This window comes from Papaver somniferum, unplaced genomic scaffold (genome assembly GCF_003573695.1).
Source record: "Papaver somniferum cultivar HN1 unplaced genomic scaffold, ASM357369v1 unplaced-scaffold_31, whole genome shotgun sequence".
NCBI lineage: Eukaryota > Viridiplantae > Streptophyta > Magnoliopsida > Ranunculales > Papaveraceae > Papaver > Papaver somniferum.
Window position 1 is genome coordinate 770781 of NW_020642151.1, and position 21744 is coordinate 792524.

The 21744-nt window shown below is 37.5% G+C and overlaps 2 protein-coding genes across 6 annotated transcripts; one reads left to right on the forward strand and one right to left on the reverse strand.

Moving 5' to 3' along the window:
* The first annotated feature begins 412 nt into the window (after positions 1 to 412).
* On the forward strand, positions 413 to 5223 carry LOC113341792 (ankyrin repeat-containing protein NPR4-like). 4 transcript variants are annotated; one of them, XM_026586540.1, is made up of 9 exons: positions 413 to 631; positions 840 to 895; positions 1273 to 1386; positions 1925 to 1999; positions 2087 to 2320; positions 2451 to 2963; positions 3151 to 3303; positions 3416 to 3663; positions 4546 to 5223. In XM_026586540.1, the coding sequence occupies exons 5-9, from the start codon at positions 2299 to 2301 to the stop codon at positions 5206 to 5208; spliced, it is 1599 nt and encodes a 532-aa protein (XP_026442325.1). In that variant the 5' UTR covers positions 413 to 631; positions 840 to 895; positions 1273 to 1386; positions 1925 to 1999; positions 2087 to 2298; the 3' UTR covers positions 5209 to 5223. The 4 variants fall into 4 exon arrangements, with proteins under 4 accessions (XP_026442325.1, XP_026442323.1, XP_026442324.1 ...); XM_026586538.1 differs by lacking the exons at positions 413 to 631; positions 840 to 895; positions 1273 to 1386 and having other exon boundaries at positions 1642 to 1999; XM_026586539.1 differs by lacking the exons at positions 413 to 631; positions 840 to 895; positions 1273 to 1386 and having other exon boundaries at positions 1642 to 1999; positions 3184 to 3303.
* A 13224-nt stretch (positions 5224 to 18447) lies between these two features.
* LOC113341793 (chaperone protein DnaJ-like) lies at positions 18448 to 21251 on the reverse strand. Of its 2 annotated transcripts, none has more exons than XM_026586543.1 (6): positions 20926 to 21251; positions 20737 to 20830; positions 20567 to 20643; positions 20036 to 20092; positions 19052 to 19099; positions 18448 to 18777 (listed from the first exon to the last, which is right to left on the reverse strand). In XM_026586543.1, the coding sequence occupies exons 1-6, from the start codon at positions 21019 to 21021 to the stop codon at positions 18655 to 18657; spliced, it is 495 nt and encodes a 164-aa protein (XP_026442328.1). In that variant the 5' UTR covers positions 21022 to 21251; the 3' UTR covers positions 18448 to 18654. The 2 variants fall into 2 exon arrangements, with proteins under 2 accessions (XP_026442328.1, XP_026442327.1); XM_026586542.1 differs by having other exon boundaries at positions 18869 to 19099; positions 20926 to 21238.
* Positions 21252 to 21744: the final 493 nt, after the last annotated feature.

Here is a 21744-nt window from a genome sequence, read left to right on the forward strand (position 1 = left end):
AGTGCTAATTGGCTCTAATTTAGCATTCGTTCAACACTTGGCATGGAAAAACTAAGAATGGCATCTCGATACCCAAACTAAGAAGTAGAACTCGGAAAAAGTTAGCTTTTTTACTTCTACAAGTCAGTTTTAAAATTTTATATCCAAATTCTGAATAAATATTCAAACAAGACTGCTGCTAATGGAGGATACCGTTTTGTTTTGGGGTGTACCCCAATTAACATATAGGATAAAAAAGCAATTGCCTCTGGATTGATACACCCCCAAGCAAAATGATACCCCATTAGCAGCCTTGTTTGGAACCCTTGGAAATCGAAACCCTGCCATTCCATGGTCCAGAAGAGCAGAGTGGCTCCATGTTTTTTTTTTTTCATTTTCCTCTCTCTCTCTCACTCTCTGGAGCACTGCAAATAAAAAATATCTGAATCTGCTCCATTTTAATCACAATTCCTCTTCGTTTTGGTGGATCTTTTCTCATCTGTTTTTACTCGGCATTGTGGTTTAAATGGAGCAGATTAAGTTAATTCTCATCACTGTTTCTTCTTCTAGGGCGGACCTTCTCCGATCTAAAAAAATCTTATTCAGTCAAGCTGAAATTCAATCGAATCAGGCATGAGTCTACTGATTCTTTGTAAGTTCTATTGTGGATTTCAGTAAAATTCTTCTAAATATTTCACTTGGATTCAGTTCCATTCTTAGCTTTATCAATGTCTAGGGTTTTAGTGTGTTTAGTTATGAAGTTTTTTTTTTTTTTTTTGCTAAGTTTCTCATGCTTTTTGTTTTCTACTTAGTGGTTCCCAAACTTCCCATTAACATTTGAGATTAAAGATTTTATGTAGGTATCGATTTTGGAATTTCAAACAGCAGAACAAATTGAGATGAATTTTGAAAGCAGGTAAGTTTCAAGGTAAATCTGTTGTGTATTAACAGTCTTACAAAACCTAAATTTTCAATCTTAATTTGCATAGACTATAGTTGCCATTGAATCTAAAGTAACTGAATGCTAATTATTCATGAAGTCATAATGATGTAGTAGTAGTAGTGTGTGTTCAATTTTGTCTTGAATGAATAGTATGTTTAGATAGCAACACAACGACGTCATTGAGAAATAATCTACAGTCCTTTTGTGCATTTTAGATGATTGAAAATCACTAGAGAAGTTAAGATGGCTTTGTGGTGCTTCTAGAATAGATACATGTAAATAGGAGAAAGAGATTGTTTTATGTTTTTTTTCTCTTATCTAAGGCTGTGTAATATTTTAATTTTTTTTAGGTAACCTCTATTCAAGAATAACATCGGAATGGTTATGAGGGGTTAACTGTATATTACGGAGCTTTCCAAAGGCGTGCATTTTGCTTTTGCAAACAGAACAAGTGTACATAGAAGGTGCACACCCGTATTGTCTTTACATTGTTGAGCCTGAAATAGGTGTGCACAATATTTGACTTTGTTTTTCAGCTTTCGAGTAATTAAGTGCCTGCAAATTAGTAGATCTCAGATTTCTGCACTGCAGCCAAATATCACTAGATTTTCTAGATACCACACTCTAGTTTAGTTGTTTTAATTAATCAAAAGCAACTCCAATAAAAACAAGAATCATTTGTTAATTAGTGATAGGACTTTCCTCCAGAGGGACTTTTGTGCATAATTCACCTACCCTTAATGCCTTTAATTAATCTTTATCTCTTTGTCTCACTCTCTCTCTCTCTCACTCACACACACACACACTCACATATCATGTCTGCTAGAGAATTGGGTGATTGTGATCATCGATCTCAGGAAGAAATGATTGAGATTAAAACTTTACTTAAAGTTCTTGTTGAATCCCAAGCTAAACTAGCTGAATCTCAATCTCAAATTTTAAACTCTCAATTAAGTACTCAAAACCAGATATTAGAGATATTAAAAAGTATTGATAACGCAGGTAATAATAATACAAAGGACAAGGATGGACATAATTTTCAGAACCCATCATCATCCCATTGTAATAAGCAGCAAGGTATGTAATATATGTGCACATATATTTCATCTGATGTCGCCGAAATAGTTTCTATATCTGAGATCTGACCGGATTTGTATATTTTAGCTTTGACATCGTCACCAGCAACATTATTGACACCAGAAGGAGATACTTGCAGTAGAAATTCTACGGATGAAGTAGCAGGTAACGTGAAAAGAGCAACAACGGTAGTGTATAAAGAAACCACGCAGGCGTTATCTGATGACAATCATAATGAAAAATATCAGCAGCAGCCATTTGACCGTCAACTTAGTGAATTCACAGGAAATCATACGACCATGGAGCAGAACCTTAGATCTAGTAAGCTGATTTCATTCTAATTGAAAAAAGAATATGATGGAAAGAAGATATTTTTGCGTTGAATTTGAATTTCTTGGAATATATTCTGATGTTTATTGTTTTATTGCTTATGTATGTTGTAACTGATAAGAGGGTGATGAGAGGATGAGTAAAAAGTATGTTTTGGATGGATACGAACAACTATACTATGCAGCATATGATGGTGACTGGGAAAAAGCTAATAAGTTTTTAGAAAACAATCCAAAAGCGATTCGAGAAGTGATCACTGAAGAACTAGAGACAGCCCTGCATATAGCCGTACACAGGAATCACCTGGTGTTTATAGAGGAGATTGTGAGATTCATGCCACCTGAAGTACTGGAATATAAAGCAAGATGTTACGAATCTACAGCACTTCAATTCGCTGTCATGTATGGAAATCTCAAAGCAGCTGAGCTGATGGTTAAGAAAAACCGGATATTGACCCAGATATGCAATTGTGACGGACGGGTACCCCTCGCTCTTGCTCTTATGCATACTACAGATGCACAGAAAGAGATAGTTGAGTACCTTTACTCTGTAACTAGAGATGAGTACCCAAGTCCGTTCTCGGGTCATGGTGGTGCTAGCCTGTTATGTGATGCAATTAATGAAGAGTTCTACGGTATGTACACAAACCAGTTGACATAGATATACTATTATGGGTATTGTTGATTTTTCGCACTCGGTTTATTTTTGTGGGCTTTTTAAGTTCTATCTCAGCACCCTTTCATGATATGAATTTAATCTTTCGAAAGTTAAAAAGCTTCATTCTACTTGTATTTACTTAAAGCTAACTATCTTATTTGTAGATATATCGTCATCTCTTGTCCTACGATTTCCAGGGTTGGTGAGTACGAGGTCGAAGTGGTCTAAGCAATATGGATTTGAAATACTTGTTGAGAAGCCATTTACTTTTTTAAGTGGAGCTAGACTAACATGGTGGCAGCGTTGCATTTATTCGTGTTAGTTATTCATGAATATTAGTTCTGTGTACAATTCTTTTTCTTTCCCTATTCATATATCTGAATTCAAATGCTCAATTATCTAAATGTGTATTTGGGGTGTGTGTTCCAGTAATTCAAGTGGACATGGATGCTGCACATATCCATGACAACATAGTAGAAGAGAAAAACTCTTGGAGGATAGATGAAAGGAACAAAAGAGAAAAAGACAACTGTTCAGACAGCTCAGAAAGCAGTGAAACAGACGAAGAGAACCCTTCACAAAGCATAATAGAGACCAATAATGAGGATGCAGGGAACCCTTCAAAGACCTCAAAAGAAATCAAAGGAAATGAAAAGTGTCATTTGGAGAGCTCAGAGGTATCCTTACCAACTAGTAAAGACTCGTCGATAATTAAGTGCATCTCAATCTTCATCATGCCTTACCTAATGCAAGTTTTTTCTTTCCCTTGAGATAAATTTGGTTGCTACGTTTTTTTAATTCTTTATTAAAATATCTTTTGTGTTTTCACGTTATGTAGGTTACTTACCAATTACCGTACATGGATGTGATGCCAGTTAGTCTGTCTGGCTAGGTCATTAATATTTAAGAAATGAGGTTCTGATATTAGGCTGACTTTATTTTGATTGTCATCAGTGCCTCATCTCAAACAATTGTACAAGCAAAAGTTGATGCACAAACAGGCTTTGGCATTGGTCCAAAATATGTTGAGACAACTCGATGAAACATTGAACAGGAAAGAGATGCTAGAGTTTTTTGACAGTTCTACCTTCATGAAAACAGCTATAAAGCATGGATCCACAGAGTTTATAATGGCGAGTCTTGAGAAATTCGGTTGCCTAATTAAGCATGAAATGTCGGGACAGACAATGGCACAAATGGCTGTTGAAGAACAAAATGATACAATTTTGAATTACTTATGTGAAACCGCTGATATTATGGGGAGAAAAACAGATCTAGTTTCTAAAGATGATAAAAGTTATAACACTCTCTTGCACTATGCCGCCAAGTTGGCGCCTTCGGCTAAACTCAGTTTGGTTTCTGGTGCAGCTCTGCAGCTGCAACGGGAATTGCAGTGGTTTAAGGATTGTTGGGGTATTTTAATCTTACCAACAACTGCAAAACATTTTCATATTAAGCATGTGGATAATAAGGGGAATTCTAAGTTCAATTCAAAACATCACATAACCCCCCTGCACCTTTTAATACTTTAATTTTGTGGTTACCTCATTTCCTTTCAGGGTGTGGAGTGGATCTTACGCTTCAAAAATAGGTGCAGGACAAATGGAGAGGGAAATACTGCTCAACTTATATTTACAGAGGAACATAAAGGCTTGGTTGAGAAAGGCGAGAAATGGATGAAGGATACATCTGGATCTTGCATGTTAGTAGCTGCCCTGGTTGCTACTGTAGCATTTGCAGCTGCCTTTACAGTCCCTGGAGGTAATATCAATGACAGTAATGACTCTAAGAACGGCAGCCCGGTTTTCCTCGGAAGGACATCGTTTATGGTATTTGCAGTAGCAGATGCTTTAGCTCTGTTCTCTTCTATCTCTTCAGTACTTATGTTTTTGGCTATATACACATCACGGTATGCAGAAGAAGATTTCCTCAAGTCTCTACCACAAAAACTGATCATAGGTCTTGGAACTCTGTTCATATCCATGGCCACCATATTGGTTGCTTTTAGTGCATCACTGTTTATTATCCTCGGAGATATATTTGCATGGGCACTGATTCCTATAACGCTGCTTGGCTGTGTTCCTGTAGTCTTGTTTGCGTTTTTGCAGTTACCATTGTTTGTTGAATATGTTCGTTCTGCGTACTGGGGTAACCTCTTCTGGAAACATAGATATATTGAACCTACAGCTGATCTATATAATGATATAAGAAAAGATAATTGAACTTTCAGGCATAAATTGTGTTTTCCCAGAGTTTTTTAAAGATTTTGCAGCTTTGTTCATATCCATGGCTACCATATTGGTGGCTTTCAGTGCATCACTGTCCACTGTGCTTGGGAAAACGTTTGCCTGGGCGCCAGTTCCTGTGACGTTATTTAGATGTGCTCCTGTATTGCTATTTGTAGTATTGCTGTTACAGTTGATCAATGTAGGTATTAGTAGATAATTGAGCTTTAAATCAGGTTGTTTTGGCTGCAAAGAATTGGGAGGTGTAGTGAAAGGAGGTATGCCTTGTAAATTCTCTAGATGCTGCTCCAAGTGCAAGCAGAAGCTTCTCACTGCAGCATGGTTCTTGCTTGTGATGCCAAACTTAAACATCATGAGAAAACATGTTCTGCTGAGAAGACGTTTTTCCAAGGCGGAAAAGCTAAAGATGGACCAAATTATATGATCCAAATGTGGACCACTAAAATCCAGCCATTCAAATTCTCTTGAAGGCCCCACATTATTCTTTAAAAACCCTACCCCTGTAGATATGACATCAGTGGAGGGAGGGGATTGGTCCATATTCGGACCATGTTTTTAGTCCACCCCTAGACGCATTGTATTCAAGGGGCAAGAAAATATAAAATCCATCGCAACCCCATAGTTTTGGACACCAAAGATTTCGTGTGTGTGTTTTTTTTCTCTTTTTTTTCTTTTTTTCTTTTTTGTAATGCATAAATTTTTATCAAACTATTAAAGGGCTATTACAAGAGGATGTAATTTACAGTAACATGACAGTGAAGTAACATGATAGTGCATAGTTCACCAAAGATTTCGTGGTATGACCACCAAGTTAATATTGGACGCTCCGACGTCTATTTTGATGTTTTTATTTGTACCATCATTTGGGGCATACAATTAAATTCGACTTATTATGTCATCCAAAGATTCATGATATGGGGTGTCTAGTGATGTTTAAGTTAATGTAATACCATTATATAGTTTAAATTATATTATTACCCTTCCTCTAAATTAAATTCTAATCCTAAAATCCTCCAACTAATTAACCGTCTTCTAATTAACTACACTCCCACTAATTAAACATCCCTTAATTAACTACCCTCCCACTAATTAACCGTTACTAATTAACCCATTTAATTTAAAACTTAAAACAAATTTATTCATCTTCTTCTTCTTTCCTCTTTTTCTTCTCCTTCTTCTCTCTTCTTCATTTTCTTCTCAAAAATCAATCAAAAACTTTGAATCACCAAAAAAAATTCGATTAAACCCATAGAAATTATGCCTCCTCGTTATAAGCGAGTTGCTAGATCAGGTAGGATGCCTAATCCAGGAGTTATTTCTGCAGCAACTCAACCTAGGGTTTTTGATAAAGATGAAGTTGAAGAGGATAGTGGTTTAATTGGTGTTGGAGAGAGAGAAATAGACCCTGAATCCTTAAAATTGCACATAGAAAGGTATTTCCCACAAACCCATTACTTGGTTTTTCGTATTTCATTGATTTGATGAATGTAATCGATGATTCATTGCGGTTTCAGTAGTTACATTGTGTTGTTCGGTTGACATTTATCAGCCGAACCTCTATTTTTTTCGACAGACGAAGAACAGTTCGGCTGATACGTATGTTGTGTTTTAAATATCGAATCATCTGAACCTACATGTTCGGCTCATTATAATTTTGATGAAAATCAGCCGAACTTTAGTATGTGTATATGTTATCTTAGATTGTTCGGCTCATTTTGATAAATATCGAATCCGCCGAACTTTACTCTGTGTATGGCTAACAGTTTCGTATAAACTTGTCTATTTATTGGTGACTTATCATCTTGTTTAGTAGTAGAAACATTTTTATTTTTTTAGAAAAATTAATTAAGGTGTATCATTTGTTTTAGTAACCATCGGGAAAATTCAAAGAGAATCTTAAGAGGAGAACAATGGAAGTGACTCCTTCTAATTCAAAAACTCCCAAACCTCGAGCTGGTGGTAGAAAGAACTTGCATGCAGGGAAAAGGGGAACTGACGCAAGTGTCTCATTTCCTGTAGAAGAACAAGAGCCTGACAGTGATGAAGAGGAAGAACCACAAGAAGAACTACAACAAGAAACGCAACAAAAACAAAATAAAGGAAGAAGAAAGTTGTTACATCAAGGGAGACAGGTATAAGCACATTCCTAGTGATGATAATGTGGTACGTGCACTGCTAGGTGCACTGCTACAGTGTATTTGTTGTATACTCTAGGAATTGTTATATTTCCCGATAACAGTGGGAACAAGGTGAATGCTCAATATCTTCAATTGTTAAAGGATTTGAAAAGCTGCCACAAGTACTCTTGGGGAACCGCAACCATTTCCTTCCTTTTCGAGCAACTTGGAACCGCCTCTAGGTTATCAAGTACAAATATTGGAGGTTATTTCACCATGCTTCAGGTAAGTTTGCACACTATATTTAAATTTTAATCACTAAACTCGGCTTATAATTAGATTTTATGTTTGTGCCGAACCGACTTTACCAAGGTTCGGCTTATGTGAAATTTGACATTTGAGCCGAACTTTATTTGTTCGGCGCTAGGTTGATGTTATTTATCAGTCGAACTTTATCCTGTTTCCCTAAGTCCATTTATCATGATAAATAATACTCCCTCCGTCCCACTATTAAGTGATCTAGTTCAAGTTTGCACAATTTTTAAGGAAAGCAAAAGAAAAGAGTATTTTTAAGCATATTTTACAATTATACCCTTATGGCTAATAATTAGTGAAATTTTGAAATGATTTATCTCTTAAACTGCACCTCGGATGTTCGCAAACTTCATACCATTGAAAAACATTTTAAAACACCTGCGCAACAAATATAAACATGCCTATCAAATTATCCATATTTCTTATATTTCTTATAATCATTTAAAAGGATAGTTTTAGAAATATCTCCTTGTTTAGTGACATAGGTCACTTAATAGTGGGACAAAATATAAAAGTAAATAGTTCACTTAATAGTGGGACGGAGGGAGTATTGTTTTTTCTTTATATATATATATATATATATATATATATATACATGCTTGATGTAGGTACGGATATATGACCATTTCCTGGAATTGAAATTGGCAAAGGAAGATGACAAATGGGTAGATACATTCCCTACCTCGGCCAAATGGATTTTCAAGGAAAACAAGAAGAGAAATAAAAAGGAATTCTTGATAGCTTTGATAAAAAAAGTTAGACTCTTTGACTGTTCAAGACGTTGTATTTCAACCATACCAGCAGGATGAAGAAGAGGATGAAGTTGTTGAAGATTTTGGCACTGGACGTTCCAAAAATGGGTACTCTCAGGTCGGGTGAATTCGATAATAGACGTCTGTTGGCGATGAAGATATGCCATTGGGATATACTACGGGCCTTTGTTTTATCCCGAAGGCTTTACATTGTTTGATCCTCATCGAGTACTCCGTCAATATGGATTTATCCAAACGGTTCCGCTGCTAGAGGAATCAAAGTTCAAATTGTTGCCCAAGGGTTCTAAGGGAACTAAGAGTACTGATAGTGCATGGAATGTCGAGTATGATCCCGATCCTACCATTGAATGTTGGGATAAAATTGGAAGAGAACAAATTAAGTTGGGCAAACTTAGAAGAGTTGCGTGAAGATCCTTGTGAAGTTGACCCCTCTTATACAGATTGGTATAACCAAATTTCATATCCCTTAATCATTAATAGGGAAAGTCAAGATTTGGTAGATGCTAGGAGTGGAAATCAAAAATAAAAGGAAATGGAGATGAAGGCGAGGAAGAACTCCAAAGGCATTGAGGATGTTGCAAAGTTGATGAGTGCTAAAAAGTGCATATTTCTATATATTTTTCTTGGCATTTAACTCATCTTTTGTGCATTAATTCTACATTTTATCCCATATTCTGTATTTTCTTTGTTTTCAAGAATAAATATTTTTCTTACTTAATTTTGCATTTTTAGGTAATAAATAAAGTTTGGATGAATAGCAGAGCGGAAAAGAGCAGAAAAGTAGTGAAAAGCCGGGAGAAATTACGCAAGGAAGCCGCGAAGAATGTTGTGCACAAGACCAAAAGGCTAGCAATGGGCTTAACAAGGAAGAGATTGTTCTCACAAGAAGAAATGGGCTCAGAATTATCCCAAGCCCAACTTATCTCCCAAGCCAAATAACAAGACCCAAAGCCCATTCTCCTGTAGCCGTCAGATTGGATCCATCTACATCCAATGGTCGCAGCATCGTCAGTGCATCGAGGTCTGAAGATCCTGCTTCACACTACAGCACCTAACTCCATATGGTGCCGTTAAATTCGTTGTATCTCGCAATCCAACGGTCGCTTAATCCAGTATCCTTGACGCCGTTCGATTCCTTCCAAATTCCACCATCCACCGCTCAGCTTCGCCGAACATCGAACTCGATGATCTCGCTACACACCATAGTGACCGAACCCTATGACCTAGCCAAACAGCCCCTTCTTCCCATTCTATCGACTTCCTCCTTCTTCTCCATCCCTCTGCAGAGAAACTACCACCACCACCATACCTCACCTGCTACTTCCATCATCCATCGCTCCTGTCACCACCATTTCTACCACCAACTCCTCTGTCTCAATCACCTATACATCCCCCTACTCTCTAGCCATCTATTACATCAGCCCATCACCCCTCTTTCTCGCTGGAACCCTAGGCGTGAAGAGTTGATGAGATAGATGAGGCTATAGATTGAAATTGAGGGCAGAGAAGGATCGAGAGAGAAGAGAAGAGGCATGGGTCACCACCAATTCAGCGGATTTGGTGAGTAAATTTCGGATTTTCAAAACCCTAATTTCAAAATTAGGGTTCACAAAAATTGGGTATTTTGTATGTTATAAATAGAGAGTGTGTAGAGCAATTTAAGGGTGTTCTTGGACTAGCCAAGTTTCCACCCAATTTGGGTTAGGTTAATTTAATTGCAGTTTCAGTTTAGGGTTAGTTTAATTTAAGTTCAATTTCAATTTCTGTTTGTTTTTAATTTTGATTTTATGTCTTTTAATTTCTGTTTGTTTTTTTAATTTCAATTTAATTTTTGATTGATCATGTTTAGTGCAATTTCAATGTTTAACTGTGAATCCCTGTTAGTGCTTTAGTATGAATCTTTGTTAGGTTAATTTTAGTGGTGTAATGTATTTAAGCTTGTTTAAATTACTTTTAGTGTCAACTGTTTAGGTTTAGTTTTGTGTTTAATCATGTTTTGTTCACTGTTAGTGGTAGAAGTTTAGCTTTGAGGCATTGTATTGATTGAGCAGTGGGGAGAAACTAGTGCTCACTAGTGACTGTGAGCAAACTGGTTCTCTTCCCACTCTAGTTGTATGCCTAGGCTCTCTTGTTTTGTCAACTGTTAGCTTCTCAATGTTAGGATTAGTTTACTGTTTTGTGTGAATGTTAGGCTAAAGCCTTTGGAGCATTGAGTTGATTGAGCAGTGGGGAGAAACTAGTGCTCACTAGTGACTGTGAGCAGCTGGTTCTCTTCCCACTCTAATGAATGCCTAAAGCCATTGCCTTGGCTTTGCTTTTTTTCCTTTTTTTTACTTCACTGTCTTCTTCACACCCCTGCCCTTGGCTTAGGCCTTGGTTCCATTGTTCTTGTTTAGTTTCATTGTTCTGTCACTGTTACCTTTGCTTCACTGCTTTACTACTCTACGCTTGTCTGCCTTGTTTTCTTCCCTTGGCTTGCTGCCTTTTCCTTGCTGCTGCTGCTGCTTTCTTTCCCCTGCTGAGCAGTACTGATGCTGCTGCTGCTTTCTTTTCCTTGCTGCTGCTGCTGCAACCTGGTTTCCACTGCTGCTGCTGCAACTGAGCTTGGCTCACAGCATAAGCCCAGTCCAGGTTAAAAGGCCAAGAGCCCATTGATTGTTCAAGGACCATAAGCCCAGTTAACTGCTTGGCCAAAGGCCCAATTCACTCTTGGAGCAGAGGCCCAGCCAATTAAACCACAAGCCTAGATCATTTCAGCACCTAGCCAACTGAGCCCAAGGCTCAGTTCATTTCAGGCTCAGCTCAGTTCATTTCAAGTACCAAGCCCACTTCACTGTTAGGGTGAAGTTGAGCCCAAAGCTTAATCAAAGCCCAAAGCTAAATCAAGGCTAAGTTACTCTGATTCCAAGTAAGCCCATAATTCATTGGTACCCATATCCCTTTTGGTATTCAAAAGCCATTGACCATTCAAAACCCAACAACAATTTAGGAGCCCAAAATAGCTAGAAAACTCCAAAACACACCCAGTCTCTGTGGATCGACCCGTACTTGCACGAGGTACAACCGACGACCGTGCACTTGCGGTATTACTGTAGGCCCGCGTTTCATTTCGCTTCAATTTTATACGCTTTCCCGGGCCCACCAAGTTTTTGGCGCCGCTGCCGGGGATTGGTGCTGTGTTTGTCTTGTAGTTTTATTAGCTATTTTTGCATTTCACTGCATAGCATTTGCATCTGCATCTGCTTCACTTCATTTGCTGTTGGACCTGCTGTTCTGAACCCGTTTTTCCTCTGCTGGGACGCCACCAAGGAAAAGAACCAAAGCCCAACTGGGTTTTTGCAACAATATCAGAGCAGCTGGGTTGTGCTTAAAAGGTAACCCATTTAAGAGAACCCGAATTGTGGGCTTCCAATTTTTAATTGTGGGCTTGTAATAATTAACCCAATTTTTGGGCTTTTTATTTTCTGTTGGGTTTGTAATTAATTTTTGTGGGCTTGTTTGTTTAATTTGTGGGCTTGTTTAAATTCTTTCATTGGACTTGTATTTTGGACTCTGGGTTTAAACCCAGCTGAGCTTGTAACCGATTGTGGGCTTGTTTCCACTCAAGAGTGGACCTCGAAACCAAAGTTTTAAAACAAACGTCGGGCCTTAACCAACTGGGCCAAATTAAATTTTCAAAATTAAAACTTAGTGTTTCGTGGGCCGCAGCCTTCCTCCCATTCCATTAGAGGACCAACAGTGGGCTTGCTCCCAATTTCAAAAACCAAAAATTTCTCCCATAAAAACCAAAGTTTTCCAAATGTTTCCCTAAAAAACCAAAATTTTTCTTTCCATCAAAGCCAAATGTCTCCCGACAAAACCAAATTTTTCCCAAAAAGTCCAATCCCATTAAAAACCAAATTTTCTTGTAGATAATGTGTTAGTTAAAATTCCTTTTGTATATATTTTGCTAATCCAATATGATCTCGGCTGAAATATGTTGGATTTTTTTTTCCTTGAATAACGGAGTTTTAATCGAGCTTTCGCCGTACAATCGGGTATTCTCTCTCCTTTTACTCTACTCAGCATGTTCCTCTTCATATATTGTTTTTTAATTCTTTCCATATTTTGAAACATTGAGGACAATGTTTAGTTTAGGTTTGGGGGTATAGAGTAGATACTTTGATAATATGCCATAATTGAAATCGAACTCCTTCTTCTTTTGAAAAAATCGAAAAAATTCAAAAAAAAAAAAAAAAAAAAAATTAAAAAATGAAAAAAATGAAAAATCATAAAAATGGAGCTCATTTACCTTGAAATGTTGACTCTTGTGCAAATATGTATTTTTATTAGGAGTCTTAGTCTAGATATTTAGGCACCCTGATTCTAGCACAATTCACATAATGATAAGAAATTTGCACGCGCACGATCTACCAATACATGTATGGCCTCGATCTTCAAGGTGTTTGATAGGAAGTTACGATTGCCAATCACTTTAGAATACTGAACGAAACTTGACTAGCTTGTTCTTTGGTTGGTTGGGATAGAAGGTGGAGGTTACATTAAGAAAAACAACCATCGAATTTAACTGGGTGCATCAAAAAGGGCTACCTCTTGCAAAGTGTCATGTAATTTTTGTTTCCTTTTGTTTATGTATCAAAAGTGTTTCTTTATCAAAAAAAAAAAAAAAAAAAAAAAACGATGTATATATTCAGAAAAAAATATCAGAAAAATACAAAAAAATCAAGTATTTATCAATTCCATCATCTCTTGTTCAAAAAATAAAAAGAGAATAGTCAATGTAAATAAGAGTCATGTAAAGAGTCATTTTGTTGTTTCATTGTAATAAACAAGGAAGGGTGTATGCCATTGATGTACAACGCGAGTAATTGTGAAATACCTCCAACTCATTCACAATTCTCGTAAAGTCCGGACAGCTAGCTAGATTTCGACCTTGGTTCTTAGCCTGAGAAACTATCTCTTGGTGATTAGTAGTCATAACTTCAGATCTTTCTTTACACATGTGTAGATACACATTACACTCTTATCACATGTCTTTTTTTGTTATCAGTGCTAGGATTGTGCCTTCGATAGCTAGATTGACATCTCCATTTTGCTGTGAGCTTAACTGACTTGCACATGTCACATTTGATGGAATCTGAGCTTATATTTTGACCTAGAACTTTGTAGGTACGTTCTAAGCAAACCTTCACGAGACTTCACTCGTCCACTAGGGACACTTAGTGGTTTAAAAGGCTTAGTGCATACGCTAAATGCATTCGAGAGACCAGCGACAGTGGTATAGTTAGGATTTCCTTAGTTTTGTTTTACTTGAGGACAAGTAAAATTCAGGTTTGGGGGTATTTGATGAGTGCTAAAAAGTGCATATTTCTATATATTTTTCTTGGCATTTAACTCATCTTTTGTGCATTAATTCTACATTTTATCCCATATTCTGTATTTTCTTTGTTTTCAAGAATAAATATTTTTCTTACTTAATTTTGCATTTTTAGGTAATAAATAAAGTTTGGATGAATAGCAGAGCGGAAAAGAGCAGAAAAGTAGTGAAAAGCCGGGAGAAATTACGCAAGGAAGCCGCGAAGAATGTTGTGCACAAGACCAAAAGGCTAGCAATGGGCTTAACAAGGAAGAGATTGTTCTCACAAGAAGAAATGGGCTCAGAATTATCCCAAGCCCAACTTATCTCCCAAGCCAAATAACAAGACCCAAAGCCCATTCTCCTGTAGCCGTCAGATTGGATCCATCTACATCCAATGGTCGCAGCATCGTCAGTGCATCGAGGTCTGAAGATCCTGCTTCACACTACAGCACCTAACTCCATCTGGTGCCGTTAAATTCGTTGTATCTCGCAATCCAACGGTCGCTTAATCCAGTATCCTTGACGCCGTTCGATTCCTTCCAAATTCCACCATCCACCGCTCAGCTTCGCCGAACATCGAACTCGATGATCTCGCTACACACCATAGTGACCGAACCCTATGACCTAGCCAAACAGCCCCTTCTTCCCATTCTATCGACTTCCTCCTTCTTCTCCATCCCTCTGCAGAGAAACTACCACCACCACCATACCTCACCTGCTACTTCCATCATCCATCGCTCCTGTCACCACCATTTCTACCACCAACTCCTCTGTCTCAATCACCTATACATCCCTCTACTCTCTAGCCATCTATTACATCAGCCCATCACCCCTCTTTCTCGCTGGAACCCTAGGCGTGAAGAGTTGATGAGATAGATGAGGCTATAGATTGAAATTGAGGGCAGAGAAGGATCGAGAGAGAAAAGAAGAGGCATGGGTCACCACCAATTCAGCGGATTTGGTGAGTAAATTTCGGATTTTCAAAACCCTAATTTCAAAATTAGGGTTCACAAAAATTGGGTATTTTGTATGTTATAAATAGAGAGTGTGTAGAGCAATTTAAGGGTGTTCTTGGACTAGCCAAGTTTCCACCCAATTTGGGTTAGGTTAATTTAATTGCAGTTTCAGTTTAGGGTTAGTTTAATTTAAGTTCAATTTCAATTTCTGTTTGTTTTTAATTTTGATTTTATGTCTTTTAATTTCTGTTTGTTTTTTTAATTTCAATTTAATTTTTGATTGATCATGTTTAGTGCAATTTCAATGTTTAACTGTGAATCCCTGTTAGTGCTTTAGTATGAATCTTTGTTAGGTTAATTTTAGTGGTGTAATGTATTTAAGCTTGTTTAAATTACTTTTAGTGTCAACTGTTTAGGTTTAGTTTTGTGTTTAATCATGTTTTGTTCACTGTTAGTGGTAGAAGTTTAGCTTTGAGGCATTGTATTGATTGAGCAGTGGGGAGAAACTAGTGCTCACTAGTGACTGTGAGCAAACTGGTTCTCTTCCCACTCTAGTTGTATGCCTAGGCTCTCTTGTTTTGTCAACTGTTAGCTTCTCAAATGTTAGGATTAGTTTACTGTTTTGTGTGAATGTTAGGCTAAAGCCTTTGGAGCATTGAGTTGATTGAGCAGTGGGGAGAAACTAGTGCTCACTAGTGACTGTGAGCAAGCTGGTTCTCTTCCCACTCTAATGAATGCCTAAAGCCATTGCCTTGGCTTTGCTTTTTTTCCTTTTTTTTACTTCACTGTCTTCTTCACACCCCTGCCCTTGGCTTAGGCCTTGGTTCCATTGTTCTTGTTTAGTTTCATTGTTCTGTCACTGTTACCTTTGCTTCACTGCTTTTACTACTTGCTACTGCCTTGTTTTCTTCCCCTTGGCTTGCTGCCTTTTCCTTGCTGCTGCTGCTGCTTTCTTTCCCCTGCTGAGCAGTACTGATGCTGCTGCTGCTTTCTTTTCCTTGCTGCTGCTGCTGCAACCTGGTTTCCACTGCTGCTGCTGCAACTGAGCTTGGCTCACAGCATAAGCCCAGTCCAGGTTAAAAGGCCAAGAGCCCATTGATTGTTCAAGGACCATAAGCCCAGTTAACTGCTTGGCCAAAGGCCCAATTCACTCTTGGAGCAGAGGCCCAGCCAATTAAACCACAAGCCTAGATCATTTCAGCACCTAGCCAACTGAGCCCAAGGCTCAGTTCATTTCAGGCTCAGCTCAGTTCATTTCAAGTACCAAGCCCACTTCACTGTTAGGGTGAAGTTGAGCCCAAAGCTTAATCAAAGCCCAAAGCTAAATCAAGGCTAAGTTACTCTGATTCCAAGTAAGCCCATAATTCATTGGTACCCATATCCCTTTTGGTATTCAAAAGCCATTGACCATTCAAAACCCAACAACAATTTAGGAGCCCAAAATAGCTAGAAAACTCCAAAACACACCCAGTCTCTGTGGATCGACCCGTACTTGCACGAGGTACAACCGACGACCGTGCACTTGCGGTATTACTGTAGGCCCGCGTTTCATTTCGCTTCAATTTTATACGCTTTCCCGGGCCCACCAAAAGTCTTACCGAACTATGGTATATTGAGTGCACAATTTTAAAGTTGTTTTTAATTTTTTTTGTATATTGTTGCTTATTTGTTTGAACTACAAAATGAATTTAAATCATAAGATGCGCTTGAGGATACATTATATAGTGAAAACAAAATGCAAAAACAAAATATATTCACCCGATGTATTAAATTAAGTATTAGGTGATCCTAACCTTATAACATCTTCTTCGTCATCTTTCAAAACCTCTTTATCATCTTCATCCGTTGGACATACTAGTCCGCACTGTAGCGGTGAATGCAAACTTTTTCAAAGTTCTGCGCGTTGGGAAATACCTTCCTTATAGCAAACAGCAATACCGCCTCTTGGTCGGTTACCATGATCTTTGGAAGAGCATCTTCCCGGAAGACTAACTTCACTTGTTCCAATACCCAAACATAGCTTTCTTTCAACTCCTCTTTCAAAAAACAAAAAGCAACGGTGAAAGGTGACTTGGTTGACGTATGACCAACAACGTTCATCAAGGGAATCTCATACTTATTGGTCTTGTAAGTGCAATCCAATATGAGAACTTGTGGGAAGCATAACGTCAACTTTATGCATTCCGGATGGGAAATAAAAAGGTGCGTCACATGGCCGAAATCATCCAATTTCTTTTGGCAAGCATAGTTCTTCTTTTGCGCCAACCACAATAATTGTGCATCACCAACCTACCTTGCAAATCCTTCCTTCTCAAAGTACTTTTAGCGTTATAGATTTGTTGCAACGTATTCTTGTTATTCTTATCATCCTCCTTCAATTTTCTAAGAATTTTAGAGGGTGTCGTACGTGCTCTTGTCATTTTATCTACCTCCGCATATTCATGAGCTCTGAGTCTTCCGGCTCTATAATGTCCATGAAGATACTTTGGACGTGGATGGTTATGACGGCAATCCATATCTTTGTTCATGGTGAAAACCCTTTCATTTGAGTTCCAACTGAAGACGATTTTGAAGGGACGATTTATCTTCCTTGATTTAGTCTTATACTTTTTTCCCGGTCTTCCCAACATACACCTCACCCTTTTTCTTCTTGCTTACTTTTTTCCCACCTCTCTCACAAACCATCTCAACCCGCTCCTTTCGGCTTTGTCTTCCTTTAACTAGGACGCAATTGATTTTCCAACCATGTTCCTCAGCCCATTGAACAACTTCATCTCGATTTTTCCACGTCTACATGGTGACAAGTACAAAAATTAAGTTTTACTAATGATTTTGAATACAACATACTTGAAAAAATAATAAAAAAACATAAATTAGATTACCTACCAAGTCAGTTTGGAAGTGATCTTTAGTATCTTCATGAATGACATCAACAGGCGGTGGTTGATCCTCCATAATTTCCCTTTCAGGAACAATCTACAACAATGTCACATACCTTCAAGGTAAGGTTCGGGTGATTCGTAAAAATACTTGAAAGCTGATCTTACGGTTCGGCTGGTTCGAGTTAGAATAACAAAGACGAAGTAGTAAACATATATGGGTTCGGCTCATTGGTGACTAACATTATAAGCCGAACCAACACACTTTTATTTAACACTAATACCAACTATAATTATTAAAATTAACACTAATTAAACACTAGTCATCCAAGGGTATTTTAGCATTTTTAAAAGTTGCTAGATAAGGGATAGCCTAAAAACATTATTTCCAATCATGTTTTTGTCTTATTCAATATGCCCCATAATTTTCTTGTATGCGCCAAATGATGGTACTTTTATTTAGTTAAATCCAAAAGTCAGAACTTAGGTTGGTCTTCTAGAAGGTAGATGCTTGGTATCCACAACCTCTCTCTTTCCTACTGTGCAAATGGGCTCAATGTTGCCAAACAAGTCTTATGAAGATGTTCAATGTCACTTGCCCAATACTTTAGTCGGTGGTAAAACTCTGTATTGTCCACTACTTTGCATTTTAAAGTGTGGTACTGGTTCTTAATCAAATTGCTCAAACTATAGTCATGTCAATATGTGTTGTTAGTTGACTGCTAGTAAAGCCTTGGAATTGAGCTTTAAATGTTGATTGTTTGCCTCATTTGTTCCTAGGCAATTGTTGTTTTGTTAACGGAAAAAGCTATGGTCTGACATCAAAAGCAGAACCTCTTGCAATTTCAAAATTCATATAAGAGTAGTTCATTGTTCAAAATAAAAAACGAAAAGACATTCATTCAATCGAATGTGGTTACAGTAGAAAGAAAACTTTCAATCAAGGATTCGTTAACTGGTGCCCCAGGCATGAGCTGAAGCTTCTCATCCCAGCAAGGTTTCCGCTTGTGACACCAACTTGCTTCAAACCGAAATTTTAGAGTCATGAGAAGACATGTTGTGCTGAGAAGATGACTTTTGTTTTCCTACAGTTCTGCGTTTCGAACTTCCTCTTCTGCCTCTTGAATCATCCAAGCCTCCGTCCGCCTGACAGGAACACATCAACATAATACAAACACTTAACCAAGATCTTTAAGTAAATAGCATTATGTCGAACTTATGAATGCCACACACTCACCCCTAAACAGAAATTCTGGCCATGAGATTCGGCCGGTCTAAAGTCCATTTTCTCCCATCCGGAGTAACTATTTAAGTCTACACAGTTTCGCTTAGAAATTGTGTTTGTGCTGTTGTTTCTACTGTTTGAAGCTGGGAATGATGGAGCAGAATTGAAAGCTTGCATATTATCTTGGACCATTACCTCGAACAATACTTGAAGGTCCTCGAAAGTCTCTGCCTTGGCATTTTCCTGTTACAATTTAGAGAGAAGTGCAAAGTCAAATAGAATTCCACCGACTCTAAAACACATATAGAATTTAGAAAGCCCATAATACCCACCCCACATGAAGAAATATAAATCTTAAGAAGTACGGGGTAGTTCACACCCCAAATCATGTGATTGTGGTCACCAAACTGCAGAAGTTTGGCAATTATTTTCACCCAACCACTACGGATTAAGGATGGCGGCAAAATCTAGAATTGTCAATTTTCGCTTTCATTTTTCCTATATAATTTTCATGTCGTTTTCGATTGTAAGAGAATGATCATTATCAAATAGAACAAAAAAGGCCCACAACAAGCATGAGTACTATTTACAAGCACAACTACAGTATGGGATTTTTTCAAATTTTAAGATGCAATAAAAATTGATTTATGCTCAGAAACAATATACGGACATGAAGTGCTATTCATCGAGACAAACTAGCCATTGGAATAACCGAATAAGCACTAACTACCAAATAGAGTTAACTCGAATTTACAACAATGAGCATAATCCAGCACGGCATGAACAAACATATCTACTTCAACTTGGATCTAGTAAAGTCTTTCATCCAGAAATGAGCTGGACACACTAAGAAATTTCTTAATACGCAAGTTGCAACTCGTGGAAGCATCGAATCTAGACTAGCTAAAAAAAAAAATCAATGTCGGTAAAGCTTGCAAATTGCAACATAGTAAACCCTATTCACTCTAATGCAATACCTCTGTGCATCATTATCAAACCAAGTTGGTTGGCAAGTTGAAAGTATGGTGGGGTCTAAACATACCCGAAAATTGAATATGACATCAAAAGTCAGTTTTAGCCTCCATGAACAGACAATGATTTTTGTCCATGTTGAACCAAAAAAAGTCTCTCAAACATTGAATTTGAATAAAATAATTCATAGACATAAAGACAACTTACATTGGGTTTAGTTTGAGCCATTAAATCAACCATTTCTCCCAAAAAATCTCCCATTTCCTACAAAAATCATACAAAAAATCAACATCATTAAGACAGAGTGGGAGAAAAACTAATACAAACTTTGGGATTTTTTTCTGACTCGTCTGACTCAGATTCATTCATCTTAAAAATTAAGACCTTCTATAAATCACTTTCTAAGTCAGATGGATATCAAGCAGCCAACATGGTTAAAGTCTTCAAACAAGTTCTAAGCCAGACTCCTCTTGTGACATAGGACACTACTACTACCTGACTCAACCCAGTCAGACTCAGTAAGAACTCGAAAATGCCCCAGGATTCAAACTGACCAACAATCTGACATATGATTCAGAGTCCAGTCAGATTCAAACAAACAAGCCCTGTCCCATTAAGAGAAGCCATAAGACACTGCTATCTGACTCCACCGAGTCAGATCCATAATTTACTTTCCAGCAATGTGACATAAGATTCAGAGCCGAGTCAGATTCATTAAAAAAATATCTCAATACTTACATTATCGTCGTCATCATCATCATCATTTTTGTACAATCCTAAATCATACATGAATCTTTTATTCGCATTTGATAAAACTGTAAAAAAAATAAAAAAAATAAAATCAGATTTTTGAAAAGTAAAATAAAACCACAATCAATTACAGAATGATTAAGTAATTAATCAATTACCTGAATAAGCTTCTTGAATTGATTGAAACTTCTTCTTAGATTCCTCAATAAACTTCGAATTCCCTGAAGCTGAACATCTATCAGGATGCCATCTCTGCAAAAATAACCAAATCATCAAATCAAAAAAAAAATCAAAGCAAAAGATCAAAACTTTATTCAAAACCCAGTTTTAAAATCAAAGAATCTAACCATAGCTAACTTCTTATAAGCATTCCTCAACTCTGAAACCGTACATTCTTTCTTCACCCCCAAAACAGAGTAAAAATCTTCACCCCCACTAGCCATTATGTAAATTCAAAAAATTGATTCAACACCCACTGAAATTAAAAGATGGATTGAACTAAAACCGTATCCCAAAGACTACATCTTCATTGAATCAAACACGGGTTTTTGTTAAAAGATGAACAGATTCTGTTTGTATTGAAAACGTCACGTTTAATGAGAAAGGTAAAGAAAGTATAGTATTTATCAGAAGAGTCTAGAAAAACAGAGGTTGTTTTTATTTTAGATTGATGGTTGCGATTGGTTGGTGCAAGATATTTTTGGTGACTATGTACATAATCGAGAAGGTTCTTCTTCTTCATTTTCAATGTGTGAGTTACATGCGTGAGAGACCAGAAAAAAATATCTAGTGTGGGCCCATGGCTTTGAACCAGTCTCTTTTAAGGTTAGAGTTGTGGTGGGTCCTACGTTGAGTTTGGGTTCATAGGTTTTTCCATTTTAGGGTTCGGGATGGTTTTTGTGGAGATGATGGTGGTGGTTGGGGGATGATAAGGAAGGATCTTGATTACCTAGCTAATATGGTCGTGAATAGTTTGGACTGGGGTTGAGGAGAATTTTTAGCAATAATTCCAAAAATTTGTTACATCATCGGGGATGAGCTTGATTAGAAGTGGGGTGAATCATTTTTTGGAAGTAATGTTAATCCGGATGAAAATTATGGAATTTCTTTGGCTTTTTTTCTTTTTTCTTTTTCCTTTCTTTCTTGAGAAATAATAAATTTTCATA

Excerpts from the sequence above, each read along its gene's own strand:
- LOC113341792 (XM_026586538.1), top strand. The coding sequence starts at position 1,663 with ATGCCTTTAATTAATCTTTATCTCTTTGTCTCACTCTCTCTCTCTCTC. Across the intron at positions 2,000-2,086 it reads CCATTGTAATAAGCAGCAAG|CTTTGACATCGTCACCAGCA; the intron begins GTATGTAATATA and ends TGTATATTTTAG. Across the intron at positions 3,304-3,415 it reads GCAGCGTTGCATTTATTCGT|TAATTCAAGTGGACATGGAT; the intron begins GTTAGTTATTCA and ends TGTGTGTTCCAG.
- LOC113341793 (XM_026586542.1), bottom strand. The coding sequence starts at position 21,021 with ATGGCTAGTGGGGGTGAAGATTTTTACTCTGTTTTGGGGGTGAAGAAA. Across the intron at positions 20,644-20,736 it reads AATTCAAGAAGCTTATTCAG|TTTTATCAAATGCGAATAAA; the intron begins GTAATTGATTAA and ends TTTTTTTTACAG. Across the intron at positions 19,100-20,035 it reads TGGCTCAAACTAAACCCAAT|GAAAATGCCAAGGCAGAGAC; the intron begins GTAAGTTGTCTT and ends AAATTGTAACAG.